This window comes from Neomonachus schauinslandi, chromosome 5 (genome assembly GCF_002201575.2).
Source record: "Neomonachus schauinslandi chromosome 5, ASM220157v2, whole genome shotgun sequence".
Lineage (NCBI taxonomy): Eukaryota > Metazoa > Chordata > Mammalia > Carnivora > Phocidae > Neomonachus > Neomonachus schauinslandi.
This window is the reverse complement of record NC_058407.1, coordinates 89359382-89379009: the sequence shown is the minus strand read 5'-3', so window position 1 is coordinate 89379009 and position 19628 is coordinate 89359382. Positions and strand designations below refer to the sequence as shown.

Sequence of the window (19628 nt, the reverse complement as noted above, 5' to 3'; positions counted from 1 at the left end):
AGATCTCCTCTTCATATTTCGAAAATGAAAAGTATAGAGAATAGCAATACAAATATTTTCAAAACACTTAATGCAACTTACTGACATCACTGCTTCAGACGTCTGCTAATTTAGACTCTGTATCTAAGCCTATTCATAAGAGTGTCAAATTGTCACGGTTACTACATATGTTCAGATGTGCAGCTGTAAGTAAAGATGGATCCAGGGGGAGGGCCGCCTGGGTGGCTCGGTCAGTTAAGCAGCCGACTCGTGGTTTTGGCTCAGATCATGATCTCAGGGTCATGAGATCAAGCCCCACGTTGGGTTCTGCCCTCAGCATGGAGTCTGCTTCAGAGTCTCTCCTTCTTCCTCTGTCCCTCCTCCCTACACGTGCACTCTCACTCCCTCTCTCTCTCTCAAACAAATAAATAAAATCTTTTTTAAAAAAGAAGAAAAGTCTGATCCAGGGTGTTTTATAAGCAGCTCAGACACCCTGAGTAGCATTTGCTGGCAGTGATGTACCTTTAGAAAACTCTTAGAAAATCCCAAACAAAACAAAACACAGTCTTTCCTTAGTTTCCCCAATAGTTGTGTTTCACTGTAATTCAGTGCATAAGACACTAGGTCTTAAATCTTTGTGTGTGTGTGTGTGCCTCATATTTGCCATTGGAAAAATTAAATCCTTGCACTGGAACCCTTTAAAATTAAATAGGTAGTTGGAAATATATAACACGTTAAATAGATACTATGGGCAGAAAAAGCAAATTATTGAATAATTTGTAAATAACACCTAATTCTTCTTCATGACAACTTTCTTCTAAATTATTTTACCTAACTTCTTGAAAAAAATTCCCAAGATTATCATGTGGTAAAGTACTTGCAGTTATATTTATAGCGTATCTATAACTGGTGTGACATTACAAAGGTATGTGAGATGTGGGACATGGGACAGTTTTTCCGTTTGGAGCTTTCTTGATCATTTCAGGACATCTAGCACTTCTGCTTCCTGCCCACAGAAGGCCAGTTAGCAACCTTCCCTGTGACTATTAAAAACATTCCTGCAAACTTACAAACACCTTCCCACTGAGAACCACAAGTTCAATTTCATTCACTGCAGGCAATCTGCTCTTCTTCCCCAACTATCTATACTTCAATTCTAGGAATGCAAAGATCATCAGCTTCCAACCTTGTATGATCTTTCTATTAAGAAAAAATTGCCTGCCTAACCATTCCAACTGTTATGTCTGATTTTGTCCTCCGTGGACATAAAAATCAGTTCAAAATTTGTTTCTAGGTAACTGGAATTGCTTAAAGATTATGCTCACTTTCCCCATGCCTTTCTTTTCCCCAGCTTCATGATGACAGGAATCTGTAAGTGTTTCTTGGGTCCTAGCTGATTTCTCTAACTCATTTGGTCTTTTTTAGTCTTCCTCAAAGTTCAAAGCTAGGTCTTACCAAAGTAGCATTCAGTGAACCTATTGCGAGCTTCACTGTTTTTTTTTATTTTTTATTTTTTATTTTTTACATTATGGCTGATATATGATCAGGAGTATGAGTTAAAATCATGAGCTGATACAATTATACTCACACTACAAAGGAGTAGGAGTGAAAATCATGATAGTTCCTAAATTTATCATGAGCTTTCGAGCCTCCATGTCTCCCTGTTAATAGATGGAACTACCTAAACCACTTTAGAAAGGCCCTTTAAACTTTTCAAGAAGAGAAGGCAAGTTTCCATAGAAATTATTTCTTGGAATCAGCAAGGTTTTCCCTTTTGTGATCTAAATATCAGGTGAAATATTGCCTCTCTATTGTTCCTCTCTGAAACTAAGACAATGTATATATACTGGGCCTGAACTCAGCCTTTTTTCCCCCCGAAAACTAAATAACCTCACTTTTTATCCATTTGTCTAAAAGTCTATTTTCTATTCTACTAATCGCATTATTGCATTTTTCAGCTCTTCCAATTTCTCATAACACACAAGGCCTTGCCTACTTCAGATGTTCAATAGATACTCATCAAACCACACTGCAACCACAGACCTCAAAGTTGAAAATAATATTGCAAGTTTTACCTTTCAGAGAAGTAAAATAACATTTCACCTTAGTAATAACTGATTGCAGGTATTTTGTATTTCACAAAACTTTCATTCTAGTCACTTTATGTTTCCTTATGGCATTCATGTGGTATACGGAGAAGTCATATTAATTCTACTTTACAGAAACATGCAGCTTTGGCACACAGATTGTTAGGGCTTGTTTGAATCAGAATGATGTTGTTAGAGCTGGGACCAAAGCTGGCTGGGCTGGGGCATCTGGGTGGCGAAGTCGGTTAAGCATCCAACTCTTGATTTCGGCTCCGGTCATGATCTCAAGGCTGTGAGATCAAGCCCTGTGTCCGGCTCCGAGCTGGGTGTGGAGCCTGCTTAAGATTCTTTCTCTCCCTCTCCCTCTACTCTCCCCCCTCCCTCTCTAAACAAACAAACAAACAAACTGGTTGGGCTAACCTTTCGTTCAGTTTCACTGTGATAAAAGCCTCTTTGTTCTACTTGCCATCATGGAGGGCAGAATTGACATCTGTGGGAAAAAAACAGGCTACTGATGAATCCAGTATAATATAAATTAATCCAAGATGGCATGTACAAGGATAGAGAGCCCTCAAACAATTGCCAAGGATTTTCAACTATTATATCATCAATAAGCATCGACGAGAAGACCCTACCAACAGTGGTGCTGTTTGCAGGGCATTGAGCCAGTCATCCTATTAAGAATTTAGGTTGCCAGGAGTCTCACGGTATCATGGTGGTGTGTGATGACAGCTCTTTTTGGCAGTCAATACAAATGTCAATCAAATCTGCACTAAGACGTGTCATTTTACAAGAACTTATTGGTTGACATGCAACTGTGGCTTCAACCAGCAACCAGTCATAACTTCTGGTCTTGGTGAATCCACTTAAAACTCTGAGCCAACCCGAAGAGGATTTGGTAAGTTTACATCAGATGATCAACCATTAAAAAAAAAAAAAAAGGAAAAAAAGAAAGGGAAAGAAATAAGGAGGGGGAGTGTTGGGCAGATCACAAAATAGCTCTATGGTAGTGGAATATCCATTCATTCATTCATTTAATGAATACATACAGAGAACCTTGTAAGAATTGTCCAGTTGCCAGACTACTTGTAGTAGTGAATTCAAAGGGCTACTTTCAGTTTCAAGGAATTTATGATCTGCTGTGTACTGTATTAAAACAGGGCAGTGTGGGACAGATTGCATATGCAGCAAAACCTTTCTCTGAGAATGCAATGATGAGAGATATGAATAACAAGAAAGGATCTGCCATGAAAAGTTTGGAAAAAGGCATGCTAAGCAGAGAGAATAAGCAGAGGCCAGATTATATAGGATTTCTAAGAAGATGGAGTTGAGATTTTATTTTGAATGCAATAAGAGAGCATGGAGAGAATTAAAAATAAACAATCTAACATATTTAAAATAATCCTTCTGGTTGCTCAAGGGAGGAATGATTGTTGGGTCACCAATGAAGACAGGGAGACCAATTAAGGGACCATGTGTCTTAAGCTTAAAAATAGCACTCTAGGGGCACCTGGATGGCTCAGTCGGTTGGGCAGCCAACTCTTGATTTTGGCTCAGGACATGATCTTAGGGTCATGGGAACAAGCCCCATGTTGGGCTCTGTGCTCAGTGTGGAGTCTGCTTGAGATTCTCTCTCCCTCTGCCCCTCCGCCTCTCTGTTTCTCTCTCTCTCTCTCTCTCAAATAAATAAATAAATCTTTAAAAATAGCATTCTAATTCAATAAGTTCCATGGGAAATTAAGGCAACTGTGGCTTAAGTGGTAATAATGGAGGAAAATGGACAGAATGCAGGAGTTATTTTGGACCTTGTGTCCACAGAGCTTTCTGGTGGGGTGAAAATAGGAAATAAGAGAAAGGGAAATTAAGAATGACTTTCAGGCTTTGCTCTTGAGCAATTAGGGTGGATGGTGATACAATTCACTGAGGTTGAGGACTAGAGAAACTAGAAGAGGAATAAATTGAGGGTACGGTGAGAAGCACAGATTCTTCTTTGGACATAAAAAAATTGAGAGGACATCCAAGTACAGTTGTCAAATAAAACGATTATTGTTATGTGTCTAGAGATGAGATCAGGGGAGAATTCTGGACTGGAGATAGAAATTTTGGAGTGTCTGGATGAGATCACTAACTAGTAAGCAGAAATAGAAAAGAACCACTCCAGCACTTAGACATTGAGCAGAGCAGGAGTCAGCAAGAGACACTGGGATGGTACAGCCAATGAGGTCAGAGAAAACCAGAAACAGAATGTATACACCACCACTGTCAAAATTCTGCAGTATCCTGACCGCAGTTGTGTTCAGACAGGTTCAAGATAAGGAATCAGGTAACTTCAGTCCTTTGAGGTGCTAGGAGAGATTTGGAGATAATTCAGTACAATGCCTTCATTTGAGCAACTTGGAACCTAGAGAAGTTTGACTTTACACATTGTTGAGTCTGGGTGGAGAAACAGTGATTCAGCCCTTTTTATCCACCTGCTGCTTATGTCTTCCTGGATTTGGAGTGTATTTTTTTTTTCTAAAAACTTTATTTTTTAGTGAACCCTTCTAACAGAGCTGGGAGGTGTTTCACACCCACTTGGGTGGCTTTCTCTGTTCCTCTTTGGGAATTTGGGTATTAATAACATTAGTTTGATTTTCTTAATCTCAATCACGAAAGGTTTTATATAAATTAGAAATCTTTAAAACATAGTTTGATTATAAATAAAAAAGAATCAAAATACTTTTAGATGTTAGGAATTTGGGGCATATTACAATCTCTCTCTCTCTTTCTCTTTCATAATATTTCAGTAGGTTACAAATAATTATTTACACTTTGATGAAAAGTAATTTCTGACTTTATAAAAGCCCAGCTATTACACAGTGCTGCCCTTCATGATCTCACTCTCAGTTGAGAAAATTTGTTTATTCTTATGTTGAAATCATTGAGTTTACAATTTTAGAAATAGTTGCTTGGATATATGCAGTCCTTATTTTTCGCAGGAAGTGAGTTAAGTGTTGCAAGTCAGAACACACTGAAGTCTAAAGTACCTCTCCCTATCCACCCGTGCCCTTTTCTCAGATCCTCTCTTAGTAAGGGACTACCTTGTTATCCCTCTCACCCCCCACCAAAAAGAAACGAATTTAATAAGATACAAATGTGACTAAATTGTGTCAATGTAGCACCGAGAAAAGGAAAGAAAGTTGGATGAATGAATGCATGGAAGGGAAGGGAAGGAGAAAGTGAAAGAAGAAAGAAAATATGCATATCCATTCTATCCATCCATCCATCTATATTTATTTACTTACTTACTTATGGGCTGCCAGTCAGAAAAAAGCTAATAAATTAAGATACTGTACTTTTAAAAAATTAATTCAGCTCAAGCCCCACGTTGAGCTCCCCTCTCAGTGGGGAGTCTGCTTCTCCCTCTCCCTCTCTCCCTGCTCATGCTCTCTCTCTCTCTCTCAAATAAATTTTAAAAAATAAAAATAAAAAAATAAAAAATTAATTCATTCTATACATCAACAAATATTTATTTAGCATTTACTATGCGCTACATACTAATCTAGGTGCTGAGAATACAGAAATGAACAAAACTGATAAAAATTTCTACCTACATTCTAGTGGAGAAAAAGAGACAATAAACATAAATATAAGGATGCCAGATGGTTACACATGTTATGGAGAAAAAATGAAGCAGTGAAAAAAGTGTTATGGGGAGTAGGGTGCAATTTTTGTAGGGGGTGGCATAGGTTAAGCTTCATGGTGAAGGTGGTATTTCAGTCAAAACCTGAAGGAGGTGAGGCAGTGAGCCAAACAGATAACTGGGAGGTTTTGTAGGCAGAGGGAACCACAGGTGCAAAGCTCCAGAAGCAGTAGTGTACCTGGAAGGTTCAAGGAAAACTCAGGAAGACAGTATGGCTGAAGTGGAAGGAACAAGGGGAAGAGTAATAGATAAAAGGACAGAGAGGTAACAAGGGAACAGATCATGTAGGGTCATTGAATAGACGTTTCATTCCAAGTGAGATGGTACTCCACTGGATGGTTCAAGTGACAGACTCACATGACCTGACAAGTTTCACAAGATCACTTTGGTACGAATAGAGTGTTCAGGAATCGAGGTAAAATGGGAAACCAGGTAGATAAGGTGACCATACATTCGAGTTACCACAGATAATACCAGTTTACACCTGCTATGGATCAGTTAAAGGCCAGTCACCCTCTTTTGCAATCCTTTTCTTCCCCCAAAAGTATTTCAATTTGGACACTTCTGATAAATTACATAGTTAACTGAAAGTTAGGAGGCTATTGCATCTATCCAAATAAGGGATTATTCTTGCCTGCACCAGGGTGGTAGCTGTGAAGGTGATGAACAGTGATCAGATTCAAAATTTATCTTGAAGATGAAGCTGAGAGAGTCCACTGCTGGATTTAGATGTTGTCTATGAATGAATGAAGTTAAGTCTTGAGAGATGCCAAGATATGGGTCCTGAGCAGTCAGAAAGGAAAATTATGGGAGAGGCAGATTTGGGTGAAAGACCAGAAGCTGAGGTTTGGATGCATCAATATTTGAAGGTGTCTGTTAAGCATTAAAGAACAGATGTTGAGTGGGCAGTTAAAGGAGCTTGGATTCTGGGAGATTTCAGAACTGGGAAGTATAAATTTGAAGGTAGTCAGGAAACAGACTTGATGAGGTCATCAGGGAATGAATTAAGGAAAAAGAATGCTATCTATGGACTGAGCTCTGGCACTCCAGCTTTAAGAAATGGAGGTGGTGTGAGGGAACCAGTAAAAGAGCCTGAGAAGGAATGCCCGTGAAGTAAGAAAGAACACAAAGCAGTGTGATGTCCAAAGAACCAAGCAAAGAAAGTGCTTGATTGATCAACTTGTCGAGCCTGCTGGTAAGTCAAGTAAGATGTGGAACGAGAATTGACTGCTGATGTGAGCAACGCAGAAGTCATTGGTGATTTGGGGAGAAGTCTTTTGGGTGGAGTGTAGTGAAGACAAAATATTTCAAATATTAAAAGTAATTCAAGAGAGAATAAAAGGAGAACAACTGAAGACAGCTGGAATAACAAAACTTTTGAGGGGTGTGATTATAAAGAGGAGAAAAAATGAGCAGGAGCTGAAGACAGAATCCAAGAGTTTTTATCTTTTTTGTTGGATTTGTTTTCTTTTTCTTTGTATTTTTTGAAGTGGGTGGAAACAGCTTTTCAATGGGCTGATCAGAATGATTCAACAGAACAGGGAAAATTGATGGGGCAGGATGGTTAGAGATGACACTCGTTAAAATGATGTCCTTGCTTGGGCCAAAAGTGGCAGGACCGTGGGTGCCACTGGAGGGGGCAGCCCGAGACTGGGTGAATCTGTAGTAAGGAAGAGTGACAGAGTATATGGGCACCAATGGGGTAGGCGAGTCAGGTGGGGGCGATGATGGAAGCTTGTGGAAGACTTCGGCTACTGACTTCTTACAAACGTGTTCTTTAGGTTTTCAGAGGATCATGACTGCCATGCTACCCTTCTTGTAGAGTCCTCCATGCCCAACAGCCTCGTGCCAGCTTTATCTTCTGGGTTGGGCTGCCAGGCATGTCACTGTTCCATGGCTCCATCTCATCCCAAGACTAACTGATGCCCCTTCTCGATCTCTTTCTCTCCCATTTCTCACTGTGGTCTTCTGAGTTTCACAGCCATTTGTCAGCTGCCCACAGCCAAGCCACACAACTTCAGCACTTCCTTAAAAGCACTTCTCCTATATACCATAAAGTGACTTGCAGAGTTTGTAGGTTTCTGTTCAACATATTGGAAGAATCTGGATGATGGACAGATAGGGCCATGACTGTGATGTTTGGCACTGATCTCAATGTATAAGCAAGTGCCCACTCTGGAAAAGCTGGTCTTCTAGAAAGAGGAACTTTTCAGGAGGCCCCATCATCCTCAGTTATATGGAAATGAATGGCAAATACCCACATTTTTAGGGAGGAATCCAGGTATAGAAAAGATCGTTAACTAGGCGTACAGAGGTCTGGATCCCAGTTCTTGCTCTCACAGGCAAGTTGTGTTACCTTAGAAAGTGGGTTAGGGGTGCGCCTGGGTGGCTCAGTGGGTTAAGCAGCTGCCTTCAGCTCAGGTCATGATCCCAGGGTCCTGGGATCGAGCCCCATGTTGGGCTCCCTGCTCAACAGGGAGTTTGCTTCTCCCTCACCCTCTGCTACTCTATCTCTCTGTCAAGTAAATAAATAAAATCTTTAAAAAAAAAAAAAAAAAAAGAAAGTGGGTTAGGGCCTCTGGGTTTCAGTTGCCTCGTCTGTAAAGTGAGGGTCTGAACTAAATGATCTTTAATGTCTCTTCCAGTTTCAGAATTTAGTTCATACCTGAGTTCAGAGTAAAGGCAACAAGGCTAATGATACAATAAGAGTAGTGACCTTTTTCTAAGAATTTGGCAAAAATAACTCCTAACTAAATAAAAATGCTAGGTAAAAAACCATATTCTTGGAACCCAAAAAGGAGGAAGTCGGAAATGTTGTTTTGAAACTAAGTAAGGTTAAATGAGAGCTTTCTTTGAAAAATTTTACTGATCTTTAGAAGTTACCAGAGCTGGTGAAATCATAAAAACACCCAGTGACTCACAGAAGGGGATATTACACTTGCTATCATTAAGGCATAAAGAATTTATTTAAAATGTGATAGAAATCACAGGTATTTCTTTTTTTTTTTTTTAAGATTTTATTTATTTGACAGAGAGAGACAGCGAGAGCAGGAACACAAGCAGGGGGAGTGGGAGAGGGAGAAGCAGGCTTCTTGCCGAGCAGGGAGCCCGATGTGGGACTCGATCCCGGGACCCCAGGATCATGACCTGAGCCGAAGGCAGGCGCTTAACGACTGAGCCACCCAGGCGCCCGTGGGTATTTCTAATTCCTGAGAAAATCCTATGTTTTGCATATGGAAAGGGCCTGATTATAATGTAATATTTGCCTGAATTTTTTAAATAGTTCCCCATGTTGTTTTTAAATTTTCTCATTACTTATTAAAAGAATCTCCCTAAACTGACAAGAGAATAGGCTTAGTATAGGTTTAGTAAACTTTGGATCTAACCCAGGTTTCTGTTATTTAATGTATATTTTCATCTTCTTAATTTCACTGCCTACCAATCTCAACCCACTATGAATAATTTCTCTAACACTTTTTTTTCCCCTTTCAAATAGTGCTTTCTTTTGCGGATGTTGTTTTTGACCAAGCTGAACGTAATTTATGTGGCTTGCACTGTAAAAGTCACAAATGTTTCTTTGACCTAGTTGAATATAAGTTAGGCTTACACTCCTTAAGGTAGAACGGCCTCCTGTGAGGAAAATAAAAAATATATTTATTTTTAAAAGACCGATAATAATATAGACGTTAAAGGCCATCCTTTATGTATGAAAAGGACACTCGCAAATTGCTGTCAGTGATGCTGAGGATTGAAAACAGATTTTATCATATCGATCATTTTTTACAATGTTTTTTTCTATTGAATTCCCCTTATCACCAATGTCACACATTTGTAAAAGGACTCACCAGCTTTAGAGGTATAAACTATAAACAGAATGAAACTAGTGGGCCCTTGTGGATATAATCTTGGCCTCATTAACATCATTCTATTGGCAGCTAAACTGATGGGTCCTATTAAAATAAGAAACAAGGTAATAATTGTCAGAAAAAAGATGGATTTGAGACAATAAATACATTCTCTTCTGCTCCAACGTGAAATATTACAACCTGACTCCCTTTGGGATTCCCTAGGAAAGGAAGAAATTTGCTGCCAGAGCAAAGAATAAGAGTCAGGCACCAGCCCATCCTTTACCCAAGGTCACCTTCACTCCCCTGAGATCCTAGGGAACAGCTTGAGCCTCTCATAAGCCAATCAAAATTAAACGTAGAAATAGCCTTACAGCTTTCCTTTCTGCCCATGTTCTGTGCCTTGTACTTAATTTCCTTATAAAATTAAGTTGGATTTCCCACTCAAATAGGAGAGGCATTGAAAAGGAAAGAAGAGAAGGAAAAGAAGAGGGCTGAACAGTTGAGTATAACACTGACAATGTTAGAAAGCTCTTAGAGAATATTTTAAAGCCAACAACCCCGTATCTGTACCTTGTTTTGTAAAGAGTCCATCTGTATCCTTTCCCCATATCCACAGGTTTTCCCCTCAAATATTGTGGACTCCGAAGTGATTTTAAACAAAAGGAAATCTGACATTATGAAGCCAGGGTATTTTGAAGAAGCGAAGGTTTAAAATGTCATTTTGAGAAGTAGGAAGTGCTAGCCAGGGGATGTTCTATAACTAATGTCTGCCTGGCTCTTTATATTCTAGAAAGTGTTTTTGTGTGTGTTATCTTAAAGCTCGTTTGCTCTTCAAAACATCATTAAGGCCTTCCTCTCCCTCCCTTTTATGAACTGGACTGGATTTGATGTTTTGAAGAGTAAGAGAACTACATTAGTTTGCTAGAGCTGCCATGACAAAATATCACAGATTGGGTGGCTTAATCTACAGAAACTTATTTTCTCAGAGTTCTGGAGGCGAGAAGTCCAAGATGCAGGTATCAGCAGGTTTGCTTTCTCTGAGGCCTTTCTCCCGGGCTTACAGGTGACCTCACCTTCCAGCTGTGTCCTCACATGGTTCGTCTCTCTTCCCATTTGTCTTTGGTTTCTCCTTGTCTGCCCAAATTTCCTGTTCTTATAAGAACACCGGTCAGATTGGATTGAGGTCCACCCTAAGGGCCTCATTTTAACTTACCTCCCTAAAGGCCCTATCTCCAACCACATTCACATTTTTGAGGTGCTGGGTCTTAGGACTTCAACCTAGGAATTTGGGTGAACAGAATTCAGCCCACAACAGAGATAAGAGACCAATAAAAAGGCTTTTCCATGTCATTGTATTCATAATCATACGAAATTGCCTGAACAATATTTAGACACTACTGGGGCACCTGGGTGGCTCAGTCATTAAGCGTCTGCCTTCGGCTTAGGTCAGGATCCCAGGGTCCTGGGATCGAGCCCCACATCAGGCTCCCTGCACAGCGGAGAGTCTGCTTCTCCCTCTCCCTCTGCTGCACACCCTGCTTGTGTTCTCTCTCTCTCTGTCAAATAAATAAATAAAATCTTAAAAAAATATATTTAGCCACTACTCCCTTTTGGTTTTGTGCCTGAGGATGGGAAAGAGGAATCATCTAAGTCATGTTAGGCTATGGAGTTTAGCTGACTTTGCCTTCTTATGAGAGGAGCTAGATAATAGAATGGGGGAACCTCCAACCAGCTTCTGCCAAGAATTTCCACACTTCTGCTCTACCAAACAGGAAAGAGTGTTCTAGCCCTGTACTGTATAACTGAAATATAATGAGAGCCAAAGATGTAATTTTAAATTTTCTAATAGCCACATTACAAAATACTAAAAAGAGATAGGTGACATTGAGTTTAATATACCTTATTTAACCAAATCTATCAACGTAGTATCATCCTAACATGGAATTGATATAAAGAATTCTAAATGAAATATCTTTATTCTTATTTTATACTAAGTCTTCAAAATTCAATCCATATTTCCCTCTTGCAGCAACTCTCAATGTTGACTAGCCACATTTCAAGTACTCAGTAGCTACATGTGGCTAATAGCTACTGTGTTGGACAGTACAGTTCTAAAACTTTAATACATTTCCTGGGGCAGATGTTGTCTTGAGTAGTGAAATTTAATTAGAAGCCCTTTCCAATCCAATTACACCTCCACTTATGAAATATTGCAATGACTTTCTTTGTTTCCTTTGGAATAACAGGTGAAATTTCTCTCCAGTATATCTAAGGAAATATACCTGTCACAGAGATCCTAAACAGTCCTCAAGCAGGCGATCTGTGTATGTTACTCATTGACCTAGAGAGCTAATATGCATATGTCTTCCAGAAAAGGATACAGTGATAATGGGTACAGTGACCTTGGAATAATCTATTGCCCCTATATACCACCTGAAAAGAAAATTTTATTACGTGGCTGCTCAAAGGTCCCAGGCCCTTTGGAGATTTTCCTGAGGATCCTACTTATCACCTAGATCCACATTTTTAGTGAGACCCAAAGAAACCGCTACTCCAGTATTCAAGTCATACTCTTTGGACCACTGAAAACACTTGTAATTCATGACCGTCTTTGACTCAGCCACCAAAGCTGATAATTTTACCAATATGATCACTTTAAAAAGACAGAGAGCATCAAAATATAGCCCCAATGTGTCTGATCTTGCCTGATGCTTAAATCCTAATACCTCTGATTAATGAATCTTGACTTATGGTTTAAATCAGCCAGTAGAGAAGATTTATTGAACAATTGCAGGTGGCTAGTTCAAGGTGAAAACAAAATAATTTATAACACATGGCCCCTGTTCTTAAAGCATTTAGTAGGACCTAGAAGAATCAGGACTTTACTCACATAGATCAAATAGGGTAATAGAAGGTCAGAGAAGGGATAGATCATTGAGATAGAGTTAACAGACAAGGCTTCAGGGAGAAGAAGACTTTTTCCTGATCTTAGGATGATCCAAGTAGAAGAAAAAGTACACTGAGTTAAGAAAGAGTACTGCTTGGGGGCGCCTGGGTGGCTCAGTCATTAAGCGTCTGCCTTCGGCTCAGGTCATGATCCCAGGGTCCTGGGATCGAGCCCTGCATCGGGCTCCCTGCTCGGCGGGAAGCCTGCTTCTCCCTCTCCCCTCCCCCTGCTTGTGTTCCCTCTCTCGCTGTGTCTCTCTCTGTCAAATAAATAAATAAAATCTTTAAAAAAAAAAAAAGAGTACTGCTTGTATGATAGTCAGTGAGAAAACTGGCTTTACCAGGGGAAGCATTTCTGTGCGGGAGGGATGGTGGTGAAGCTGGATGGGTAATATGTGGCCTATGTAAGTAGGATCTTTAACACTTGGCATATTTGGATTTGATGCAATAGTCGTTGATCACAATAGATGATTACACAGATAGGACTTAACGTGAGCAAAGTGGTGTTTCAAGATGATTTAAGCCCTCATTGACAAATGAAGAAAGAACTGATTAAGAGCAGGAAAAAAGAATGAAGAGGCTGTTATAATGATTGATAAAGTGTGATGACAAAAGCCTGAACATGCAATATAATAAAAGGAATAGACACAATGAAGAGATGACAAGAATTCTTTAAAGATACGCTCTCTGGCACTTGAGAAGCCAGAGAAGAGCCTCAAGCTTGTCAGCCCAGACAAGGGAACGAATGGGGGTGCTCATTAGGAAACATGGAGGGTAGGTGATTGGAAAGGCATGTGTAAAAAGTTGGAGCTGGAGATCAGGACTTGGGCAATGTTCATGTTGGATAGCTAACCTGAGTTTACCTACCCATCAGGAGAAAAAAAAAATACATAGCTGTCCTAAGGAATCTAATCAGTGCAGGAGACTCACTGTGAAGGGCAATTCTCTCATGTGTGTTTTGTAAAGAGAAAAAAACCAAGGTTCAGCCTAAAAATCATCCATCTCTGCCCCAGACAACCTCATACTTGCCTCCAAAGATTCAAGCTCTGCACCAGTCAGAATCACTGGAGGACCTACCCTCTGACTCATACCTATTCACAGTGACAGTTATAAAGGATGTGGACAGTGGAAGCTGCCCCCATGTTTCATCAACAGTTTTCATCAGAGGGGAAGTGAGACAGTACAACAGTACAACGTTTGCGGGAGTGGACGATTCAGTGCAAATGAGAAAGGGGTCCTGACATCTGTTGTGAATTACGCCTGCGCAAGTTGAACCCCACCCCCCTTTCCTCCTTCAACTCTTCTGCCCAGCCTCGTCGAGTTGTCTCTGGAAAGAAAACGGCTTTCTTTTTAGTTGGACACAAATTTAAGTTGCCTGTGATAAATCACATGAAGGACGGTTCTGACATACTGCCTGGTTCTGAATAGGGCCATGATGATGATACTCTAGAAAGAAGATCCAAACCTTCCCACGCAAGGATCATGGACATGTCAAAGGCTTCAAGGGCTTCTTCAAGCACTGCTAAAATCCAGGAGCTAGAGAACAGACTTCGGAGCATGGGACAAATAATAAAAAGAAATCCAAGTAACAAGCACACAGCATGTTGTCCGACAGGGACCCACACGTGGGCAGAGTCTGATGTTCCGTGAACCCGATAGCTAGCTATAGTATGTTCAAATAAGCAATGTTAAAGACGTCTGACCCAGGGTAGCAGGGACTCTGGCTGAAGCACCGGGGTTCAGGCGTAGGGCTTTGTGTATTGGAGGAATTCAAGGGAAAGACAACACCCAAACGACAGGGAGGAGGGTAGGAGAGATTCAGGAATGGGGGAACAAGACACAAGACCACTTCCTAAAACTGGGGAACAGACAGGGGTTTGGTCTGAAGCTAACAAATCCCGTGACTCATTTACTGGAAATGAGTACGAAGGGGCACAGTTTACTTGACTAATGGATTAATTTATTGATCTAGATTAAATGTCTAAAAGAAGAAGATAAAGGAATCAGTCCTCTAATATTTTGTTAACCATCCAGTCCCCTTCCATTAATCCTTTTCTTTTCTTTTTTTTTTAAGATTTTATTTATTTATTTGACAGAGAGAGTCACAGCGAGAGAGGGAACACAAGCAGGGGGAGTGGGAGAGGGAGAAGCAGGCTTCCCACTGAGCAGGGAGCCCAATGCGGGGCTCGATCCCAGGACCCTGAGATCATGACCTGAGCCGAAGGCAGACGCTTAACGACTGAGCCACCCAGGCGCCCCCCATTAATCCTTTTCTTAAAAAAAAAAAAATCCTATCTGTTTAGCTTTACCCCTCCTAATTTCGACTGAATTTTCAAGAAGCCATTCCTCGGACTAAACTATGCCAAATAGTCTCCAGAAAAGAAAGACAGGTTTTTGGCTAAGTACCAGACTGAATGTCTCCATTAGATGGGAGCAAACTACTTTCATTTTCTCAGCCCTCTAAGTACAGATTTTTGTTTCTCCTGCAGAAAGTTCTCTATTAGTTCCAGTGCAGATGACACAAAAGCTATTAATAGATTATGGCTATAATAAAGCTGAAGTAGAAAACAGAAGTGATCCAAAGAGGGAGGTATAAAATGGAAGGGGGAGAAAAAGGCAAAATAGTCTGCCTCCCAAGTTAGATGACAACTATGTTGGGACATATTTCAAAAGCAATAATGTAACATTTCGATGGTGCTCTTAACTACCTGTATTTGGGAATTTTTTTTTTTTGCCTGTCTTATCCTGCCAATCAGGGGAAGAAGAAAGAATGTATTAAATTAAATGAAATTTTTTAAAACTCTGCCTTTGCTCAGAACCAGCTCCCCCAAAATCACTGTTTGCCGTGAATAAAACCCAGACTTCGGTGACTTTGCTGTGGGTGGAAGAGGGAGTAGCTGATTTCTTTGAAGTCTTCTGTCAACCAGTTGGCTCGAGTCAAGAAACAAAACTCCAGGTACTTTGCTTTTTGATTGTCCTTGTCTGAGTTCATTTTGATTAAGGCTAATAATCTAAGTAAATTAAAGTCCTTTATTTGTTTAAACTACAGAAAATGAAAACAAAAGTTCACTTGCACTTTTGTGTTTCAAGGATAGAAATTAGCAATCGGCTTAGGGCAAGCCGTAAATATAAGAACCAATTTGCCAAATTGCCAAGTTGATTTTCATCTTTGCATGTATCTTTTGTCCCTAATCCTTAGTCACCCTGGGTCATACTGAGGACTGGAAGGGGTTCATTTTTCCTATTGCCATTAGATCGATCAAAGGGATAGACACTGTCATATAAAATATAACTTAACAAATATGAACTGATTGCCAGCTATGTGGAAGGTTCTGTGTGTGATACAAATGTTAGAATCAATACTTGCCTTTAAAATTGTTTTCATGTAGTTATGGATATTGCATCCGTCTAGAGATAACTAAGGTGAAACGCAGGTGCCATAGAGAGATCCATTCTACTAAGAGAATTTAAAGAAGGGACTATTTCTAGTTAGTAAGGAGGACAATTTTGCTTGGGAAAATGAAGGTTGAGAGAGGAGATTATTAAAGCTTTAGAATCGCAAATAGCAGGTAGAGTGACTGCTGAGTTATTCACCGGGTCAAACCGAAGGGAAGGAGGGAGATGAACCAGTAGCTCCAAGGGTAACAAAACCACAAGAAAAGAAATATATTACAGCCAGACATGGAAGGGAAAGGTCAGGTTTGTGAGGGATGCCACAAAATGCAGTGTACAGACTAATTCTATGCACATGAATAATTGATGCTTTTTAAATAATGCAGTTCATGAGATTGAAAAGAAGAAAGGATTTCTGGGAGTGGGAATCTTTTCATATGAGTGTTAAGATAATTTGCTTTGATTTCTTTCTCCTTTTGATATTCTCTCGTACAAACGTATCTCTTTTTGATTTATACTGAAGAGCTCATCTTTTTCTTTTTCTCTTCTAAGAATCCTTTTTGGAAATAACTATTTTGCAGGTAGTGGATTTTCTTCTCTGCACCTATAGTAAACCCCCCCCCCTTAAGAAAACAATGGTTATGCAGCCACTTACTGTAACAGTCTTGCTAGCAGAAGTCTTTCCTTAGAACCATTCTTTTATAGAACAGTGAAAGAGGTGGAATTGCAAATAAGTGCTGACGGCTCTCATCTCTTTAGGCAGGAGTGTTTCAGATACCTGTTTTGAAAAAGAATGTTATGCTGGCTCATATTTTTATATTGTACTGTGGTACTTGCCACTGGTCTAACCACTGGCCCACCAAATTAACAATTTGTTCTACTCAAGGATAGGTTAATGTTAAATGTTTGTGAGAACACAAAGTTGCTGTGCCTTGGGTGGATGTGATTTAAAAGCTGAGAATGCAGACAAAGGGGGTAGTGTCCTTAATATACAAAGAACAACTACAAATAGAAAAGAATGAAGACCAATAGCCCAAAACAAATATTTCATAGAAAATAAACACAAGGGACACCTGGGTGGCTCAGATACTTAAGTGTCTGCCTTCGGCTCCGGTCACACCCCCAGGATCCTGGGATCGAGCCCCGCATCAGGCTCCTTCTTCAGCAGGGAGTCTACTTCTCCCTCTCCTTGCCACTCCCCCTGCTTATACTCTCTCTCTCTCTCTCTGGCAAGTAAATAAATAAAATCTTTAAAAATAAATAAATAAAAATATACACAAAAGACACTTAAACATATGAAAAGATGATCAAGTTCACTCACAGTAAAAGAAATGCAAAATGAATCTACAATGAGGTGCAATTTCCATTAATAAGACTGGAAAAACTCAAAGAGTTTACAAATATATTGGATTGGAAGGAGTGTAGGAGAAGAGATGTTGTCACACACTGAGAGCAGCAGGATAACTTGGAAAATGTCTATGGAAGACAATTTGTTGGGGGACCTGGGTGACTCGGTGGATTAAGTGTCTGCCTTTGGCTCAAGTCATGATCCCGGGTTCCTGGGATTGAGCCCCCCTTCGGGGGGTCCCTGCTCAGTGGGGAACCTGCCTCTCCCTCTCCCTCTGCCTCTCCCCCCACCAGTCATGCTCTCTTTCTCTCTCTCAAATAAACAAATAAAATCTTTAAAAAAGGAAAAATCTAAAAGAAGACAATTTGTCAGTCACTTTCAAAATTTTGAAAAATATTCCACTTTTGGACCCACCATTCAGCTGCTGGAAATATGAGTATCCATATATGCATGTACATTCACACATATGAATACACACACACAGGTTTTGTGTATAAGTACGTATGTGTATACATGCATACACACATCCATGTGTTAAGTGAGTGTCTGTCCATATATGTTTGTTCCCATAATTTAAAATTTTGTTCGCTGTAGCACTGTTCACAATAGCAAAAAATCAGAGGCAACAGGGGCGCCTGGGTGGCTCGGTCATTAAGCGTCTGCCTTCGGCTCAGGTCACCGTCCCAGGGTCCTGGGATCGAGCCCCGCATCGGGCTCCCTGCTCCGCGGGAAGCCTGCTTCTCCCTCTCCCTCTCCCCCTGCTTGTGTTCCTGCTCTCGCTGTCTCTCTCTCTGTCACATAAATAAATAAAAATCTTAAAAAAAAAAAAAAAGTAGGTCCTTTCAGTGAATTTCTACACAGCCCTTAGGAAGAATAAATCAGCTTTTTCTGTGCTGATATAAGAAGAGCACCAAAATATACTGATAACCAAGTAAAACATAAGCAGCATGATGTGTAAGCCACTTTATCACTTAAGTTTCGCTTAGCTGTATCTTACGTTTTCACATCCATAAAATACAGATCGGAAGGAAAAAAAGAAAAATCCCTGACAACAACGGCTCCTTCCGTGGAAGAGAACTGGGTAGATAGAAAGTAGGGAAAGAAGGAAACTTATTTTTCACTGTTACCCTCTCGCATCTTTTAAATGTTTTACTCTGTTTGTGTATTCCCCACTCAACTCTGAAAAACAGCCTAAAAAAAACACAAAACAGATGAAGATACTATGACGCCTGTCTTATGTTCTGCGTCTCCAGGAGCCGATTTCTGTTTCCTCTCACGTTGTGACCATCTCCAGCCTCCTTCCCGCCACTGCCTACAACTGTAGCGTCACCAGCTTCAGCCACGACAGCCCCAGCGTCCCCGCGTTCATAGCCGTCTCAACAATGGGTAATTACTTGCGTTCGTGGAATCCGCTGTCTTTGGAGGTTTTAGCACTCTCGATTCTCCTTCTGTTTTCCTTTCAAATATAGGTACTCTATCCTTTTAATAGAACCATGTTCCACGGAAACATTCCAGGCTCTGGGGGCAGGGGGGCCCTTCACTGCGCTTACTAGCTGTGTGATTGAGGGAAAGACATTTACCATCTCTGAACCTCTGTTTTCTCATCTGCAAAACTGGAATCGTAATATATGTCCCCTGTTGAGCTGTAATGAGGCATGGAAATGAAGTGCCTAAAGCCCTAACACACGCCGTATGAGTCATAGTGGCTCCTGTCCACGCCACCGGCCTCATCCTCCTCCCCAGCGATGGCCACAGTACCCTGATCCACTCGGGTCGTCTGTTGTCGCCTTGGCCCTTAGCCGTCCCTGGTCAAGCAATGACAACACTAAATTCCTGGGTCAAAGCGGGGAAGTTCCCAATGAAGCCAAACTATAAGGGGGGAAATTAGAAATTAATGGAAGCTCTAGAATAATGGTGCTTTCTTTTTTTTTTTTTTTTTTCCTTCTGAGTTATATGTGTTACTGCCCTGTTTGTTGGAGGCTGATCCTGCGGTCTGAGACCCGCCACGAAGCCACCTGTAATACAGCCGCTCGCAGTGTCACATGATCCCTTTACTGGGGGCATTTTCATTTCTGTTGCATTCATCGTATATGCAGCCGCTCTATTCGGTGTTGACTAGAGTGGCCTTTTGTTTGTTTTCTGTTTTAAATTTTTATTTTTCCGGAAGAGGGCACCAAAGATGGACCCGCAAAGTATATTAATGGTCTCTCAGTTCTATGGCCTGTACACCATTCCAAGCAGCCTTTCCTGTTCACTATTCCTTGTCATAGCTACGGCAACCTGGTGAAAACAGGTATAGCATTCAACTTATTTACAAGTGAGGAAAATGAAGCCCAGAGAGACAG

At 40.6% G+C, this 19628-nt stretch overlaps 1 protein-coding gene across 1 annotated transcript in view; it reads left to right on the top strand.

Annotated features, from left to right (window-relative positions):
- The window catches only part of PTPRO (protein tyrosine phosphatase receptor type O), a 114807-nt gene that overhangs the window by 53679 nt on the left and 41500 nt on the right, over positions 1–19628 (top strand). Inside the window, exons 13-14 of the mRNA XM_021690456.1 lie at positions 15359–15498; positions 18537–18669. Coding sequence (XP_021546131.1) covers positions 15359–15498; positions 18537–18669 — 273 coding nt within the window. The remainder of the gene's footprint in view (positions 1–15358; positions 15499–18536; positions 18670–19628) is intronic.